Raw genomic sequence first — 19,119 nt, forward strand, 5'->3', positions numbered from 1 at the left:
GCTTGGCTACAAACTGATATGCTCAAATTCATCCCGTATGTCAATACTGCATCCTTTCCTTATGCCTTGAGTTGTTGTACTTTTTGTATTATTTTTGTATTATTGTATTACATTTTTTATGAAAAAAAGCATTTTTTGTTGGTGGCTCATTTTTGCTTTAAAGAGAATTCCAGCAATTTTGCTAAATACTGAGTAATTAAATGTTTAACATGTAAACAAAGTCATTCAGAGTGGTTTGGTGTGAAGTTCTCTGTTCTACAGTCAGTTCACAGTGGTGGTGATAGGATCTGAAGTATTTAATGGGCCACAAAACAGTCACAAGTGTGGTTTTGACCTTAAACTTTTACTTTCTATTCATTGTGGAGAGATAAATGCAGGACAAAATAGAGGCAAAATAGTTACATTTTCTTTTAATTACCTCAATTTCACCATCATCAACATTCCATATAAAACTCAGAAGACGTGTAGGCTCACTGGTAGTTTTGGATAGTAAATAAAATGTCTATATTTGTGTTGCAGTCATGGCAACCCCTGGTTCCTATCACCACCACTGTAAAGAAATCTAAACCATTTCACACCAAACCACTCTGAATCACTCTGCTTACATCTCAGCAATTAAACTAAGTACATATTTTTTAAAAAATATGTGGAATTCCCTTTAATATAGTAGACAAAATGAGATATTAATTTCAGCTAAAATAGGAAATGTGCCACCTTCTCAAATATTTGAAGTAAGTATTCAAATATTATTGAAGGCATAAAATTCAAACCTGAACATGTAATATTCACAGTGGATGACTACAAATATACACACATTTACATGTGGTCAGGCACATATGCACAGACATGAAAAAAAAGTCATAATTATCCCCGTTTGGTAGACTATATGGACCATTCTACCAAAAACAATTCACAATTCTACTAAAAACAATGAAATATTCAAATATTTATAAGTGTTATGTTCTGACCTATTGAAACACAAGGCAATAGAGACAGTAATAAGCTAAATATACAAAATCATCATTTATAGGGTGCTTTTTATTTGGAGGTGTCTGTCCCAAACCCTAACCTTTAAATTTACACTTATAATACTTTTTTTAATGTTGTTTATTAAAAGATTTTTTTTTCTTTTAAAGTGAAGCTGAAAGATTTAGTCTATCATGAGAGTAATTTTTAAATAAAAATCTTATTCATAAAATGCTATCCCACGTTTTCATGTCACTACCGAAACACAGAGTTTTAGTCTGTAAGCGGAGCCTTATTTTAGCCACGCCCCTGCATTTTAGAGCAGGAAGTGAGACTGCAACCCTGTCCCTCATGGCCACATGGTGAGCAGTTAAATCTCATTGTTTTGCAGTAAATGTGCCCCAAAGTCTGAAAATCAGTGTGGAACATTAAGAATTGTCACTGCTGAAACCTTTTGACCTTTTTTGTGGTTTAATAAAAAATATGATAATTTTGTGTGTACAGCTGTTCAAAGCTGTGTTTGCTAGTCATGTACTGGTTTTTGAGATCTGCTCAAAATTGTCACTACTGAAACAGTCACTACTGACACATTTGGTTTTGAATAGAATAGAATAGAATGCCCAAATTTGTTTTCATAAAACAAACATAATTGACTTTTAAACGATTTTAGTCTAAAGACCAAGTCAGTTAAAAGTCCCGAATGTAAAAGTCCCAAATCTGACTTGGACTCCATATATGATACTGTTTGACTGTTTTGATTGTAACACTCAAATTCATCTCTACAACACACACCAATTATTAACACTAATTTTTGTGACATTTTTAACTACAAATGACATAAAGAATGTTTCTTTGTCCATTTTATCTGAACACATGGCACATTTTACCTGATTACAGTGGGGTTGTGCTGGAGGTGGATAGTTGCCGGACTTAGAAACGTATTGTTTTTCCTAAATATTTTCAACACAGAATGCAAGAGGAGACCTTTCTAACTGACAAAACACACATCTGAAAGTCATGCATTATGTGCTGTGTTATTTTTAATCAGTTTTAGAAGGAGTTGCCCAATTTACCTGACTTCACCCTAATGTTGCCTTTACTCCCTTTTCCATCCTTACTCCTTATATCGCCAGTGGTCAGTTTTCATTTTATGGACAAACACTTCTTCTCTCTGCATGTATTCCTTGCCATCTGCTACAAAGCACCTCCTCAGTGTTGTAAAACACCATCGCCTCCTCCTCCTCCTCCTCCTCCTCCCTGCAGCTGCAGCCTCAGTCAATGATCCATGTGTTAAAACCAGTCCAGAGGCATTTCTCTGTGCAGCCTCGCCCAGCGCCTGCATGAAATTACCAGCTCGTGGTGGCTATATAATGGCTTTGACTGCATCAGTCTGTGGGACAACATGAAGGCTGTACCATCTGAATCCCCAGCTCAATGGAAAATCAATAAGTAGAGCACCCTGATCCATTTAATGAACTTATTTTTGGGAAGGAAAAATTGGAAAACAATGCATTAGTTGAAAATTGTACACTACTATTTTTGTTTCTCACTTAATTTAAACAGACGTACTTCACAGTGTTTACTTAACAGATAAATGTACTCAGGCTTTAAGCTTTACTTCTTCAAAAAAAAGAACATATCTTACATCAGTATTACTGCAAATGTTCCAGTGACTGCAAAAGCATCAACATTTTCATTTTTCTCATCCTATTAAACCTACTTTAAATCACACTGCCATCTAGTGTTCGTTTCTGCATTCAACATGTTTTGACCAAACATTTAGGCTATGTAAAGCCAGCAGCACAGGAGTTAGTCTACAGAACCTGCAAACAAAATGGCTCTACAAGGGTTCTTTAGTAAAGAGAATTACTCTATTTAGAACCATAAGCTCTGAATAGAACCATTTCATGCTTAAATGGCTCTTTGCATGATATGACTCTTCAGATTGAGGGAGAATGTGCTGTAAATGGTATTCGCTGTATATGGTATTCCATATGGCACTTGAAAATGGTTCTATATAGCACCAAAAAGGTCTTCTATTGTTACGATATGTTAATAGCAGAACACGTTTTGGAGCTATATAGAACCATATACACATTCTCCATCAATCTGAAAAACTACTTCACCATGCAGAGAACCATTTAAGCACGCAGAAAGTTCTACACTCTATAAACAGGTTGGGTTCTTTAATAAAGACAAGTGCTCTATATAGCGCCATGAACACTCGCAGAACCCTTTGTATGCTTAAATGGTTGTTTGCATGGTGAAATGGTTCTTCAGATTGATGGAGAATGTATTGTCTATAGAACCAATTATGGTTCTGTTGCTCTTACAATATCAAGCTTGAAACAATAGAAGAACTATCTGGAACCATATACAATACATACTCTATCAATCTGAAGAACCATTTAAGCATGAAATGGTTCTATATAGGACTCACGGTTCCAAATAGAACCATTCTTTGTACTAAAGAGTGTAGTTCAGCATTTGTAACAATATGTACACTAATTCCAGACAGTTTGTCTGATCTTGATGCCAAAGCAAGTTCACCACATTGAAAAACGAGGGATATTTGTGATGAAATACATAAACAGACGCTTTAAAAACTGTAAAGGACAATAAAAGAGGAAATGAGAGCTGGTTAGCACATGGCGCCTCTAACAGACTACATTTCCCATAGTTCAACAGCTAGGAAGTCGTTATAGGATGATGCATGTGCGTTTGTTATTGGTTTTGAAAGTGACACCCTTGATAAGAAGGGAGAACGTCGGTTCTGCCTACAGTAGGGTCTGCGGTCTGACAGGGATGAGCCAAAAGTTCTCGGGACCTAGACTGAAGATCTTTTGATTGAGTGTAAGGTAAGAACTGTTCTCACTGTTAGTTTTGCTGCTTGCTGTAATTTTTCACGAAGCTGAAGTTCGAATTGTTCGTTCCACCTTAAATGGTGCAGCAGTTACATTATGGCGCCTCAGGCACCACAGTCTAATTACTGCACCATTTAAGGTGGAACGGACAATTCGAACAAGAAGCCAATTTCAGCCTCTTAAGTCTTAGAAATGTAGGCCATTTCCACTTTATAAGCCCAGACTGCACAAGATTTGAATGAATTTATTAAATTTAATAGCCAGTTACTTTTGTTGTTGTCAGTCTTTAGCAATAGAAAAACAGATTTCGCAATACTCAACTTAGCCAGCAGCTGTTCGTTCATTTTTCAATTCATATTTCTAAAAAAAGCCATTTTTAATATAACTAGCATATATTTTAGTCCAAATAGTCCAAGTAAATAATTAATATATTGACTTTTATATATAAACATTGCATGAAACTACCATTTCTATTCCTTCCACTCTTCAAGTTCCAGCTACAGACCTTTGCTTTTTGCTCAGCTTTGGTTGTTTGCCTGCTCATTTCCCTCATTGCTCAGATGATTCATAAGTACATCACAACCTCTGCTTACACTCCATCACCTCCCCGAGCCTTTCTCTGAGTAAACATTCCAAGAATGTCCCTCGTGTCATTTCACAACACTTTACGAAATCCAATAGCTTCAAACTCTTCTTGAAGGCTTCTTTGGAAAGCAGCTAAATATAGTAGAGCAGAGCACAAACAGGACGACCTGCATCTGCCAGTCAACAGTCATTGTCACACAGCAGATCCAAAAATTCGAAATGACCTGGTTCTCATGAATTTAATGCACTTTGGCTTGTTTGTTCGTCTTGTCTTGCATGCAGCAGTAACCCTGCATGACCTGGACATCATTTTTCATTAGCTGTTTGATCTCTGACAGAACTTCCATTGGCCCTCTGACTCTGTTGCCATGGAGAAGCCTCGGAGGGTGAAATTCAGGAATGTGAACCAGACCTACTTCCCTCAGACCAGGGTGGAATGTCGGTACACTATAAGTGGTCACCACAAGTGGAGCAGTCGTGACTGGATAGGTCTCTTCAAGGTAACCACAGGAGGGCATCGGCATAAGAGCAAAATAAGAGTTTCTTTCTGTAAAAGTTTGGAATTCGCAAGATTAAATTTTTTTGTGATTTAAGTTACAATGGTAACATATACAGTGTGGATAATTAGTACAAACTGTTTGCAAAAAGGTTTTTTTTAGAAGTTTTATTTAATATTTCAAGAATTTGGAGAACAAGAAGTTCTTGTTTAACTAGATGTATTACCAAATACTGACAAGAAATCACTGTATTTACAGTTCTTGATAGTATTTTTGTAAAACGTAGCGCTACTGATTCTTTTTTCTTAGTTCAGGCTTATCAGATGCATGAAAAAATAAATATTGTGAAATATCAAAATTATGAAAATATGAAAATTTCAGAATTATATTGTTGCCTTATCACAAACCTCTAAACACCATTAAATGACCAATAATACACTGTATTTATCTGTTTACAAGTTAAAATATGCTGAATTCTGGATGTTCCTTTTTTTAGAAATGTACTCTTAATATTCTATTTATCATTGTAAATGCGTGTAACATTCCATTATATTTATTTACAGCTTCCTAGTGTCCTACTGTTTTACCTGAGACTGTAAAGTTGTTGAGGAAGATCATATTAGAGACAATTTATCTTAAACCAAATTGGTTTACGTTATTGAAAACATCAATTCCAAACCTTTGAACAGTGATTCCAAACTTGTTTGTAGTGTTTATGTAGTGCCCCATTCATTCCTCTTTCATGTTCTAGGTGGGATGGGCATCAGTGAGGGACTATCACACGTTCGCCTGGGCTCTTGCTCCAGAAGGGTATACAGTTGGCACAGAAGTGAACTGCAGTGTCCTCTTCCAGCGTATGTTTCTCCTCCAGACTCAGTCTTACATTGTTATGTTTTTCAACCTGAAATTCTGAAGGAAAAAAGCAGTTAACACAAGTTAGCCTCACACTCTTAAAAAATTAAGGTTCCTCAGTTGTTCCTGGCTTCAACCTGAGATCCTAAGTCCCAGAAAACACTGTAAAATCTTGAAAATGTTGTAAGCATGATACTAAGATTTTCTGGGTGTGACCTAATATTCTAATGAACATGTGTGATTGACATTCCTCAGTCCAACACTCCCAGCCATCTACGCCACTGAAGCAAAACTAAACACAACAGGTGAACAGTTGAGCTAGCTGTCCACCTCAGTTATGCTTACTCAGTAAGCTTTCGCTTGGTGGTTAGCTTTCTCTCAGTACATTTCTCTGATTCACAGTTTAGCTTAAGCTGTGTGGTTGGGAACACCCAGTTTACAAAAAGATGAGAATTGTGGTGAAATACATTGCCCATGTATCGAGATATTTAAGTGTGAAGAAGTTTTTTAAGTTTATTGAATGTCCTCATGATTTTGTCCTCATGAGTAGATGTCTGAAGCATAGTCACCGTCATGGCCATATTAGGAACTCCAGGTCTAAGCTTGTTTTGCCTATGAGAAAAAATTATGCACATCAAAAATCTCTGCACATCTCTGCCCTCTGGTGAGCAAAAAATGTCCCTAACCTGATACAATTTGTCATGTATCCATTTTTCCTCCAAATTTCATTGGATCTTTTGAAGTATGAGGTTGTTAAAGAGCCAAAATATGAAAACAGGCTTCAGGCAAGCTAACACTGCTGCACACTGAACTGACATCATAAGACTGGCAACCTTGCCAAAATACCAGAATACCCCATACAAACCAGCATGCTTTGTTTAATGTAGTTAAACTGCTTCGGCAGTTTCAGGCAGCAGTTTGAGGAGGTGGTTTTGGTATTTAAGAGTGTTGAAGCTTGTATACTCTCCATAAAAAACCCTTACAGCAATGTTCCATCATCTAGTGTAAAGCCTTCCCAAAAGAGTAGACGCAGCACAAACTCACTATTAATACCCTTCATTTCAGAAGAAACGCTGGAGGAGCAGGCTTCTGCAAACTTTTGGACATGTAGCGTACCTGCAATCTGGTGCCAAGTATTTAGCATGGCCACGGCTTGCCTCCATTCTTTCTCTTCCTCTTTTAGCATCCTATCTGCCAAGCCCTGGAGGGACAGCATTCCAGTTTGTGTACATAGACGAGTCAGAGGAGATCTGTGCAGTGAGCCCTCAGTTTACCTTCTGCGCACCAAGGCCTTTGGATGAGCTGGTGACACTGGAGGAGGAGAGGAATGGAGCAGAAGAGAACGAGGGAGAAGACTTACTGCTGGTGGTCCCCAAAGCTCAGATACTCCAGGTCAGAGCACGCCTGTATATAAGGAACAAAGGCAAGGACAGCTGGGCATTTCAGACCAACTAACCAGTGTACTGTGCCATGCACCCACAGAGTCATCTGGACGCATGTCAGCAAGAACTGAAGCAGTTACAGAAGAAGCTTGACGCAGCCACAGAGGAAGCAGAGAAACAGACGGAGAGAAACGAAATAGCAAAGAAGGATTTTGAAAAGGAGAGGGTTGAGATGAAGAGTGAGATTGAAGAACTGAGGGACAGCCTGAGATGCAGCATGGAGAAGATTGAGAGAATGGAAGACAAGCAAAAGGTATAAGCACTGCAGCTAGAAGACGTGAAATATCAAAACTGTTGGTAGTGAAATGGTAACTATAGGAGAAAAAAGTTTCTTAGCTTTATTCTGTATTAATGTAACAGCTTTATTCAAGTAATTTAGCACCACTTTCATACATAAAATGTAAAGGGAAGCTTGCATTTTTAAGTGGTATAAAGCAGTGGTTTTCAACCTGTGGGCCACGGCCCCCCAGTGGGCCATGGTGGTACTGCTAGAGGGCCTCTGGCTGTATGTTTTTTATTTGCAAATTAAAAATTATTACAATATATAGACATTTTTTATGTTGCATGATTATGCACTCAAGTGAAATTTAATAGGCTACATTGATTATTATATTTCTGTTCATTTTAAGTGATTGGTTAGTTAAATCTTCTTGTGTTATGAAACCTCTGTGGTCAGTTGTGCGAGCCATGAGTAGTTCTGGTATGAAGAATTATGAGGTTTTGATATGATAGTGCTGATATGTACCATATTAACAAACATACATGGTTGTATGTCAATGCATGTCTAGTAACCATTCAATATATTCACATAGATTGTCACGAAACACTAATATTAACGCTGTGAAAAACATAAGGAATGGCTCAGACTTTTAGTCTCGTATCTTTATTCTCAGGATATGCTGAAGTCCAGTGAAAATATCTCTGGAGAGGTTAGTGCTCTGTTAATAGAACGAGCTGAAAACCAGCAGCGAATCAAAGACCTCGAGGAGGATTTGCTCAATCTGACTCAGCAAAAACAAGAGACAGACGCAGAGCTGGACAGGTAGGCCACGTCTATTACTCATGTAGATGCACTCAGCAGGAAATATGAGTCTTACCAAGAGCCACTATGAAAAATACAACACTCATCAGCTATTTTTGGCTGAACTTTGTAGACGACTTGCTGGAACCGACTCAGCATCACTGCTGTCCCCGAAGCTCTCATACTCAAACATGACCGTGTCACTACCAGCAGTGTATCCAGACCAGTTATAGAGTGTTCATGAATAACGTTTTTAAATATTATGGTTGTTTAATAATAAACTCCAAAACAAGTGCTTTATCAAAAAGAGAAAAAATGCTGAAGAATGACCTTTAGAGCTGTGGAGCTTAAAAGGTATATAAAACTTTAAAACTGTGTTTAGAACATAAATAACTCTAAAAACTTATCCTGGCTGTATTGAACTGCTTTGGCTGAAGGAGCCTTTAGCACAAAACTACACTCTTAAAAAAGGTGGTCTTCAAGGTTCTTTAGTAAATGAGTTCTATTTTCTTCAATATATTTTTTCTTTATTGGTGGAATATATTTGGACAGAAATGAGTTTGATTTATGGTAGCATAAGTGAATAAGACTTTCCAGGGTGTTTTCACAGCAGAGGGTTCTCGCCCCTCACCTCATTGCTCACTAGCAGCTCAACACAGTCATAATATTTCACAGACAGAGAGACAAATGAAGTCGTAGTTTATCCGATAACAGAGTAACAGTGAAAATATTTAATCTTATTAATTAAAAAATCCAAGTTGATTTCCAGTCTGGTGGTGGAATGGCCACTAGAGGGCACCACAGAAAGAGGTTAATTTGTACCATATTTATTGTTGTTGCTTAAGTATTCTGTACTAGGCTAAGCTCATTTCTATGTTTCTGTAAATACATTTTGGCCCAATCCCATTTTTTATTTTTACCCCTACCCCTTGTTTTCAAGTGTCATCCTGCCCCTTGGAACTGAGCTACAAAGGGTAGTTGTTGAAATCTTCCCTACGAAATGGGACAGACATCCAGTAAAGAATAACATTATTTCATTAAAAGGCTAATTCTTCAGTGATATAAAGCTGAAGTCAGCTATTCGCCAGCTTCTCGTTTGAATTTTCACCGTTCCACCTATAATGGAGCAGCAGTTACATTCTGGCGCTTCAGGCGTCAGAACTACTAGACTATTTAAAGTGGAACAAGAAATTTAGCTAGCTAGCTACTGAGATGTCAGCATACTATTAGCAATTTTTTATGTTTGTTATGTAGAAAAGGACCATAATACATTGAAAAAACATTAAACTAAGATAATACAATGGCTATTGTGATGTTAATGGAGAAAAAACTCAGATTTTTGGTCTCTTGTGCAGCCATCTTGCCAGTTTTTCTTTTTTTTCTCATAACACTCTATTTGGAGTGTGTCTGAAAAACCTCCATTTGGAGGGCCATGTAGCCTTAACACTTCACCCTACCCCTCTGTCTCAACAAGAATCGGGACACCCTACCCCTAGACATGAACATGCAGAACGGAGGGCTAGAGGGCTAAGTGGTAGGGGAGAGGGGTGAAATGGGATTGGGCCTTTTCCTTTTATTTTATTGTTCACTTTATTAAAAAATGAATGTAACTTTACTGTTTGCAGGATGAAAGAGAGAGTCAAAAAGATGACTACACAAAGGAGGGATGAGGAGGATGAGAGGAGGAACTTGCAGGTGAGTTGTGAAAAAATATCAAATGTTTAAAATGACTCTTTCCAGTCTAATGTAATTGGTCAGTGTTTGTTTTGTCTCCAAAGATTTAAAATGAAACAGTGACCCAACAGTAGGTGTGAATTTTTTGAAGATGCTCCTTTTAACCAGGGGATGAAAAAGTAACTGGAAATTGAATACAGACTTACTATAAATAAAAAGTACATGATTTGAAATACTTTACAACCAATGAATGCCTGGCATGCCTGTGTCCTTCTGAAAAGTGAAGCACTGTCCACTCAATATTGAGAATATTGAGATGAATGGGTCTGACTTCAGATGAAGTGATATGGTTTAGAAGTTTTAGTCTGGGTACCAAGGACTTAGAAAAATATGAGATCTAAACGTGCCCTTTTTTAATCAGATAGAGAGCGAACAGGCTCATGAGGAGCTGCGGATCCTGCAGGAGCGCCTGGAGGCCAGCGAGCGGAGCACGGAGGCCTTACGGAGGGACCTGAGTGAACTCGGAGCCCTGCAGAGCCACAGCCATGCCGAGCTGCATCAGGTCAGGCTGCAGGCAGCTCAGATGACCCTGCAGCTTTCCCAGGCCAACCTGGCCCTCCGCGAGGGACAGGCCACCTGGTCCCAGGAAAGAGAGAGTATGAGGCAAAGTGCAGAGGTGAGGGAGGACGCTGTTAGACACCGCATCTCTTCATCAGTATTAGATTTGTGTACCTGCATCTCGTCTTACTGTCAGTTTAGTTTCAGGCAGCTGTTTGTACAGGATGAATTGGCTCTAGTCAGGAAATTTGCTTGTTATTTGTTTGTGAGTTTTTGTTTGTTTCTATGTTTTTTATTACAAAATAGAACAAAGATGTTTACACTTTGTGTTTTGTAAATGTGGGTAGCTTTTGATTAGATTGGCATGTTTGTTTTGCTCCATTTAGGTGCTGTAGTATTTTTGTTATTTCAAAGTTTCTGTTTATTGTGTTTTTCTGCCACATTGCTGCAAATAATATCTGTATTTATTTTACTGAGATTACTTTCTTGCTAGCCGGCTAGCTGGCTTGTTAGCAGTAAATTAGCTGTAGTTATAATATAGCCTTTTTATTTTTTTCCTTTTTAGTAAAAAATAAAAAAGTAGTGTTTAAATTGTGTGTGTTGTAGATTGTGGTTAATAGGATATCTTAGTTTGCTAACTGGCTTATTAGCAGTGAAATGATTTTAGCTAGGAAATTGGCTTTTTGTTTGTTTGTTTCTCTTTGCTTTTTTATGTCAAAAAAACACATTACATGAAAGTTTATCATATTTGTTATGCATTTTCTCATTTTCATAGTTTTAATGGCAGTACAGGTTTTATCATTTTGATTTTGTTGTGTGTGTTGATTTCAGTGTGAGTGTTGATCTCATTGTTGGTGTTGTGTTGATTTCAGTGTGGGTATTGTGTTGATTTCAGTGTGGGTGTTATTGATTTTAGTGAAGGTGTTGTGTTGATTTCAATGTGAGTGTCAGTGTGGGTGTTGATTTCAGTGTGGATGTTGTTTTCAGTGTCAGTCTTGATTTCAGTGTGGGTGTTATTGATTTCAGTGAGGTTGTTGTCTTGATGTAAGTGTGGGTGTTGATTTCTGTGTCAGTCTTGATTTCAGTGTGGATGTTGATTTCAGTGAGGATGTTGTCTTGATTTCAGTGTAGGTGTTGCTGATTTTAGTAAGGATGTCTTGATTTCAGTATGAGTGTTGATTTTACTGTGTGTGTTGTGTTGATTTCAGTGTAATTGTTGATTTCAGTGTGGGAGTTGGTGTTGTTGATTTTAGTATGGGTGTTGTCTTGATTTCAATGTGAGTGTTGATTTTAGTGAGGGCATTGTGTTGATTTCAGCATAAGTGTTGTGATGATTTCAATGTGGGTATTGATTTCTCTGACAGTCTTGATTTTAGTGTGGGTGTTCTTGGTTTCAGTGAGGATATTGTCTTGATTTCAGTGTGAGTTGATTTCAGTGTGGGTGTTGATTTTAGTGTGGGTATTGATTTTAGTGTGGGTATTGATTTTAGTGTGGGTGTTGTGTTGATTTCAGTGTGAGTCTTGATTTCAGTGTGGGTATTGTGTTGATTTCAGTGTAAGTGTTGATTCAGTGTGGGTGTTGTTTATTTCAGTGTGTGCGTTGTCTTGATTTCTGTTTAAGTGTTGTGTTGATTTCAGTGTGAGTGTTGATTTCACTGTGGGTATTGTGTTGATTTCAGTGTAAGTGTTGATTCAGTGTGGGTGTGTTTATTTCAGTGTGTGCGTTGTCTTGATTTCTGTTTAAGTGTTGTGTTGATTTCATTGTGAGTGCTTTGTTGATTTCAGTGTGAGTGTTGATTTCAGTTTGGATGTTGTTGATTTCAGTATGTCTAGAACAAGTATTCCTCTCTCCACAGCTGGATAAGGAACGAATCCAGAAGCTGAGTCGTGAGCTTCAAAAAAAGGAAGAGTGGCTCCAAGAAGAAAGAACAGAGAGAGAGAAACTGGAAGTGGAGCTTGGAAATGAGAAAGACTGCAACCGGGTAAATATATCAGTTTGTGTGCAGGACTATAATTAGACACTCGTTGTTGTTCTCTGTGACCAGCGCACAGCTGGGTCGTGTTTCAGGCAGAGTCATGAGTCGAGAATAACTGTTGGACCTGTTGTTGCATAATAAAGATTCAAATAGGCTTCGTGGCTAACACTACAACTAAATACATGTACTTTGTGATACCTCAAGAGCCACAAACACAGATGCAAAGTTGATGAGGCATAGCGAAAATAGAATTTAAAAACTGTCACCCAGTAAACAAGCAGATGCAGTTTTTTCTTAGCTTAAATTCAATCGAATTATAAAATGCTATGGATAATGGTTTATTTTGTAGTTTAAATATGTAATAACACGACATAAAAATAATAACAATGAATGGAAACAAAATATTATACATTTTATCTTTGTGTACAGGAGCTTAGGGCGAGTCTCAGAGCCATACAGAAGGAGAGAGAGCAGCAGCAGCTGGAGAAACAGGCACATCTTTCCTGTTTATCTGAACATGATAGCATCCACATATTTCTTAATGGCTTTCTGAATTTATTCACACTGATTGTATGTTTTTATTCAAATGCAGGAGCTCTTGGATCACATTCGTCTGCTGCAGCTGCGGATGGAAAGGGAGGCCGATGCCAAGTGGACAGAAGCAGCATCTGCAACACGTCAGTCAGGTTTTTTGAAGCTACATCACAAACACTTGCTCATTTTCATAGTCTTCCATCAGTTAGCATTATGGTAACATACCCATGATAAACTTATTACTGTGATTATGTAAACAGAATTATGTGTTCATGCAGACTTACATGGGCCTCTTAGTCTTTTTTGCCTGGATATTTTATTACTGTACTAGATACGCAAAATTGAGCTATCCATGCTCCGCCCATAAGTGCTTAAACACTGAATAAAAATCATTGTTGTAAAGTTGTTGTTGTTGTTGTTGTTGTTTTTATTATTATTATTGTTATTTTTATTATTATTATTGTATTTTTACATGTGGCACTACAGGTTCTATTTTCTCTGTTCCAACCTATTATATTTTATCCGTTTTATCTTATTAAACCTCAGAAACTGAACATTGTGATGCATATTGTGTATCGTGGAAATGCTTGAAGTATTACTATATAATACTACTGCAGTATCACCCACTCTCTATAAATTAATAACTCACTCTGCCCAACTTTACAAAAGTAGCTACAAAAGAATGCATTTGTGGGCGGAGCTTGGAAACACCAATTGAGTATAAACTCTTGTATCTTCCCTTAGTCAACATTGAGAGCGCACCATCAGCCATGGAGACATTTGGCCATAATGATATAGAGGAACCTCCTGAGATACAACCTCTGATCCACAAAGAGAAGGACGAGGACAACCAGGAACAGACTGAACAGGACAGCTCGATTGGGACAACAGAGCATTGCAAGAGTGAAACAGACGGAAAAGAGATGGTAAGAGAAATAAACATTAAAACTACCACGTTGTTTCTTCATTCACTGTCCATTTTATCAGATCCACTGACCATATAGGAGCAGTTTGTAGTTCTACAGTTACAGACTGTAGTCCATCTGTTTCTCTCCATACTTTGTTACCCTGTTCTTCAATGCTCCGGACCCCCACAGGACCACCTGACCATGTTGTGCTGGAACAAGTGGATGCAGAGAAACAGATAGACTACAGTCTGTAACTGTAGATCTACAAAGTGCTCCTATATGGTCAGTAGAGCTAAAAAAATGGTCAGTGTGTGTAGATATAAGGAGGTGGACTGATTGGTGTATGTTCAAAATTGAATAGTTACCTAAAACTATATTGAACAATTTCCAACATGTCATGTTAATGCTATGACTGAGACGTATTGCATTCTGCTTTTGAGTTGCATCTTGGGGAGCTGAGTAAGATGTTGAGATGATCTGGCAGTGAATATTTTATATGGGTTTTTATGTGTCTTAAACAAGGTGCCAGTTAATTTGGGGGTCCAGTATGATCCGAATGCTAACGAAGACAAACCACTCAACCTGTCTGACGTCAAGGGGCACATACCAAGGTAACTATGATGGACACTATTGACAGGGCCTTTGGTGGGTCTTTACTTTAGGGGGCCATTCCATGCTCTGGACCACCACAAATGGGTTCTTTCTTAGCCAGGTTTACAGAACACTGGCAAAAATCCCATTAAACCTAACTGCTCAGTTTATATCACAATTACATATAGAGCCAGTTATTCATTCAACCTGATGAGAAACTGTAGAACAGACTCAGTTTATATCACAATACCTACATTTAGAGCCAGTTATTCATTCAGCCTAATGAGAAACTGTAGAACAGACTCAGTTTATATCATAATACCTACATTTAGAGCCAGTTATTCATTCAGCCTAATGAGAAACTGTAAAACAGACTCAGTTTATAAAACATTACATACATTTAGAGCCAGTTATTCATTCAACCTAATGAGAAACTGTAGAACAGACTCAGTTTATATCACAATACCTACATTTAGAGTCAGTTATTCATTCAACCTAATGAGAAACTGTAGAACAGACTCAGTTTATATCATAATACCTACATTTAGAGCCAGTTATTCATTCAGCCTAATGAGAAACTGTAGAACAGACTTGGTTTATATCACAATACCTACATTTAGAGTCAGTTATTCATTCAACCTAATGAGAAACTGTAGAACAGACTCAGTTTATATCACAATACCTACATTTAGAGTCAGTTATTCATTCAACCTAATGAGAAACTGTAGAACAGACTCAGTTTATATCACAATACCTACATTTAGAGTCAGTTATTCATTCAACCTAATGAGAAACTGTAGAACAGACTTGGTTTATATCATAATACCTACATTTAGAGCCAGTTATTCATTCAACCTAGTGAGAAACTGTAGAACAGACTCAGTTTATATCACAATATCTACATTTAGAGCCAGTTATTCATTCAACCTAATGAGAAACTATAGAACACAACACAAGTCCAGCGTATTAAATAAAACTTTCTAATGTTATGTAATGCCTCTAGACAAACACTGTAGCTTTCTTATGATAATAATTTGTGAATTACTGTTTCAGAGTCGTGCTCAGATGCTATAGTTTATTATTAGATTGAATGGGATTTTTGCCAGTGTTCTGTAAAAGTTTTACAACAATTTTACAACAGTTGCTATGAAAGCGCGTGTTTGTGGGTGGAGCCTGGATATGTCAATTATGAATACACTAAGAATAATGATGTTGTCTTAGGTGTGTAAAGTACACTGCAGAAATGATACCTTTGCAAGTGAAAACCTAGTCAATGTAAGTAATATTTCTAATGTAATTTTTTCTAGCCTTAAAGGGGAATTCCACCCATTTCCCAAAGTTTCTCCATAATTAGATGGTTAATATGTAAACAGAGTCATTCAGTGTGGTTTGGTATGAAATGCTCTGTTCTAGAGAAACTAACAGAGTCGAAATTGTTCACAGTGGTGGTGATAGGAACCAGACGTCTGAAATGTTAAAGCCTCTAAAAGCTACAATACAGAAAGTTATTAGATGAACTGGTTATGAACACACTACCTGATGTATGAGACATTATATTACAATCGTTTTGAGATAAGCTTTTGGCCTAAAATGTATTTGTAAAAGCTATTCATGGTGGAAGGATACATGCATGGTGTTGTGAGGCAAAATAGCCTCCAAAGAAAACTTATTATTTTCAGGTTGTACCATCATCAGTATTCCATATAAAGCTCAGAAGACACATGTAAGTTCACTTGTGATTTTGGATAGTAAATAATATATAGTCTATATTTGTGTTGTAGTCATGGCAACCCCTGGTTCCTATCACCAACACTGTAAAGAAATCCAAATAGTTTAGTTTCTCTATACACTAAACCACTTTAAATGACTTCATTGACACATTTAATTATGCAGAAATGCTAAAAAATTTAAGTTTCCCTCTGTTGGCTCAGTAGTAACATTATTCCTCTAAAGAATTATCTGCCAATGGAATAAGACGCTTTCATTAGATACAATTTCTGAAAAATGTCAAGAAATAAGTCTTTACGACTCACAATTAGAAACACTTCATATTAAACATTAGGTAAAAAGTATCATTTTTGCAGTGCACAAAAGTTAACAATTATAACAAGCAATGAAATCTGCACTGCTTCCCAAAGAACTTCTGACCAACAACAAGCTGGCAGAAGATAAGAGCCGTCCTCCTCTTACTGTGGCCTAACGTTTCTGTTCACTTTCGGCTCTTTTATAAAATGCGAAGCGTGAACGCTCTTAGCCCTTGAAAACGATTCCCCTGCAATTGCGAAGCCACTGAAGTATTTTTATAGCATGGAAAAAGAAACCACTCACAGAAGGGAGTTGGGTTGAAGCTCCAGCCAAGTGCTCTTAGAATTGCAGAATATTGCTCAAGTGCAGCTTTCCCATGAAAGCACCCCTCTCGCGTGCCTCTCTTTCATACGCGCGGCTCAGATGACAGACCCGTGGCCTCATTCAATCCCTGTTTGCCTTCCTGCAGTGATCTTGCTGATTTTCCCTTGTGGTGACACAGGAATAGAGCGGAGGGAGGAGAACCTGATGCTACTTGTTTACATCCCTGCCACATCATGTGCTCGAGCTGAGTGTAACGTATCAAAACAGAGCTCTGCAAGCTGCCTTGGTTCCTAGTTAATGAGGTACCTAATGGATATGCTGTGTGCGACGGATGTGTGCTTTTTATTGTGTGAATGTGTGGCTGTTGCCGTGAAAATGAGTAAATAACCTAAATAAATCAGGGAACTTTATAAAGATAGATGCTTAAATACATGTGCCAACTTGAATTTATTATTTAAATATGCTGTTTGATTCAACACCTTTATATCTGTTTTTTGTGGAATATTTTTATATGAATCACAGTAAGATTATAGATCTACAGTCTTCTGCAAATGTTTGGGCACCCCTGGTTAAATTCCATGTTGTTCTTGATTTTCTAAGTGTAAATAAGTGAACACATCCTCTGCAGAGAGCACACTTCTGTACATTTTACTGCACAATTACTGTTTATTTACTGAATTCAACATATTGGGAGGGGAAATAAACAGAAGTTGTGCCACATTTTATAATATGTAAAACTCAGCACATGAACAGTAATTGTGCACTAAAATGTGCTGAAAATGTTTCCTGTGGTTTATTTTCAGTCAGCAAAACATGTAATTTGACCAGGGGTGTTTAAACACTCATTTCACTGCTCAGAAAGATGCAATAACACAAGCACAGAGTAGCCCACCCACTGGGGTCAGTTATATTTGTGGTGCTAGATCAGTAAAGGTGGACAATTATAGCAAAAAAGTAACATCACGATACTTCGATACTTTCAGTACACGATGCAAATCATGATGTTTAAGTTCTGTGAGGTTTGACAAATAAAGTGAAACCAGTGAAAATACTAAAAATGCTATCAAAAACTATGAGCACAATGATTTTTCTCACACTGAAATTCAGTAAACCCAAATAAACAGGACTAATTCTGCTCCCTTTGCAATAAAACATGCAGTTTAAGTACGATCCACAGTAGCCTCAGAAAAGCATGCTGTGATTTTATTATCACAGGAAATACCATGCTTTTTTCCACCCCTACTGATCAGTTATATAATTACAGTCTATTAGCTTTGATTAAATTGTGCCTGAAAAGATTTTGAAGTGTTACAGATTCCTTTATTTGTGTATGCAGTGTTTACTTTGAATGTTTTCACACAGTGAAAGAGAATCTCTTCAATAAAACGCTGTCTATTTATTGACCTCTGTGGTTAATCGTGTTATTTTCAGTTTAATGCTGCTGCCTGATTTATGAGGCTGTTTACACACATATTAGGTGAATCTTGTACAACATGCAGCCCTTTTAAAAATAATAATAATAATAATAATAATAATACAATGATAGTAATAAACTACAAAACCATTGAAACATTTGAACATTTTTAGTAATGTAAAAATAATTTCACTGGATAATCATTTTTATAAATGAGATCAAATTGAGCCTCCATGTATTGTAAAGGTTCTATACCAATTAAAGGTTTTCCTAGAACTGTGCATGTAACCCAGACAATTTTTTTGTAGTCACCATAAAATCTAATTTTTGCCTGTTTTGGAGCTCGATCAGTTGAACTATGCTTTTAATGTCTTATATATAATATTATATGCAATATTAAGAGTACACTTTTAAATGGAAAAATTTACTATTTGCCAAAATGGGGTTTTTATCTTTATACGTGAGCAAGTAAGTCAGCATGAATTAAAGTGTTTTATTGTAAATGCTGTGTGTTTATTGTGTCAGTGCAGGATTGTCTGATATGAAGGAAGCTGCTATTGTCCATTTTACTTCTACGATGGCGTTTTAGGGCCACTGTTAAAACAATAAATACAATAGACTTTGAACATAAAGTCATATTTTGTAAAATTGTAATATTTCAAGAATAAAGTGGTAGATTTACGACATTAAAGTAAGATACTACCAGGAAAAGTTGTAATATTATGATCATAGGGTTTGCAAAAGGAAGATAGCAACCTCCTTGTGTTAAAATGAGGAACGTTGAGGAGTCGGTAGAGTTCAAACTTAATTTTGTATCAGTTTCACCAAAAAAGAAATACTCAGTCTCCCTGTCTCTCCTGGCACATCAGCACCAGATTGTTAAATATA

The 19,119-nt window shown here is 37.1% G+C and overlaps 1 protein-coding gene across 2 annotated transcripts; it reads left to right on the top strand.

Annotated features, from left to right (window-relative positions):
- The first annotated feature begins 3,691 nt into the window (after positions 1-3,691).
- Positions 3,692-18,220, top strand: calcoco1b (calcium binding and coiled-coil domain 1b). 2 transcript variants are annotated; one of them, XM_036559786.1, is made up of 14 exons: positions 3,692-3,819; positions 4,754-4,915; positions 5,664-5,766; positions 6,948-7,156; positions 7,247-7,459; positions 8,100-8,248; positions 9,853-9,922; positions 10,323-10,577; positions 12,316-12,441; positions 12,865-12,927; positions 13,028-13,112; positions 13,714-13,895; positions 14,400-14,488; positions 16,963-18,220. In XM_036559786.1, the coding sequence occupies exons 2-14, from the start codon at positions 4,784-4,786 to the stop codon at positions 16,988-16,990; spliced, it is 1,704 nt and encodes a 567-aa protein (XP_036415679.1). In that variant the 5' UTR covers positions 3,692-3,819; positions 4,754-4,783; the 3' UTR covers positions 16,991-18,220. The 2 variants fall into 2 exon arrangements, with proteins under 2 accessions (XP_036415679.1, XP_036415677.1); XM_036559784.1 differs by having other exon boundaries at positions 3,694-3,824.
- The last annotated feature ends 899 nt before the right edge of the window (positions 18,221-19,119 follow it).

The sequence above is a fragment of the Colossoma macropomum genome, unplaced genomic scaffold (genome assembly GCF_904425465.1).
Source record: "Colossoma macropomum unplaced genomic scaffold, Colossoma_macropomum, whole genome shotgun sequence".
NCBI lineage: Eukaryota > Metazoa > Chordata > Actinopteri > Characiformes > Serrasalmidae > Colossoma > Colossoma macropomum.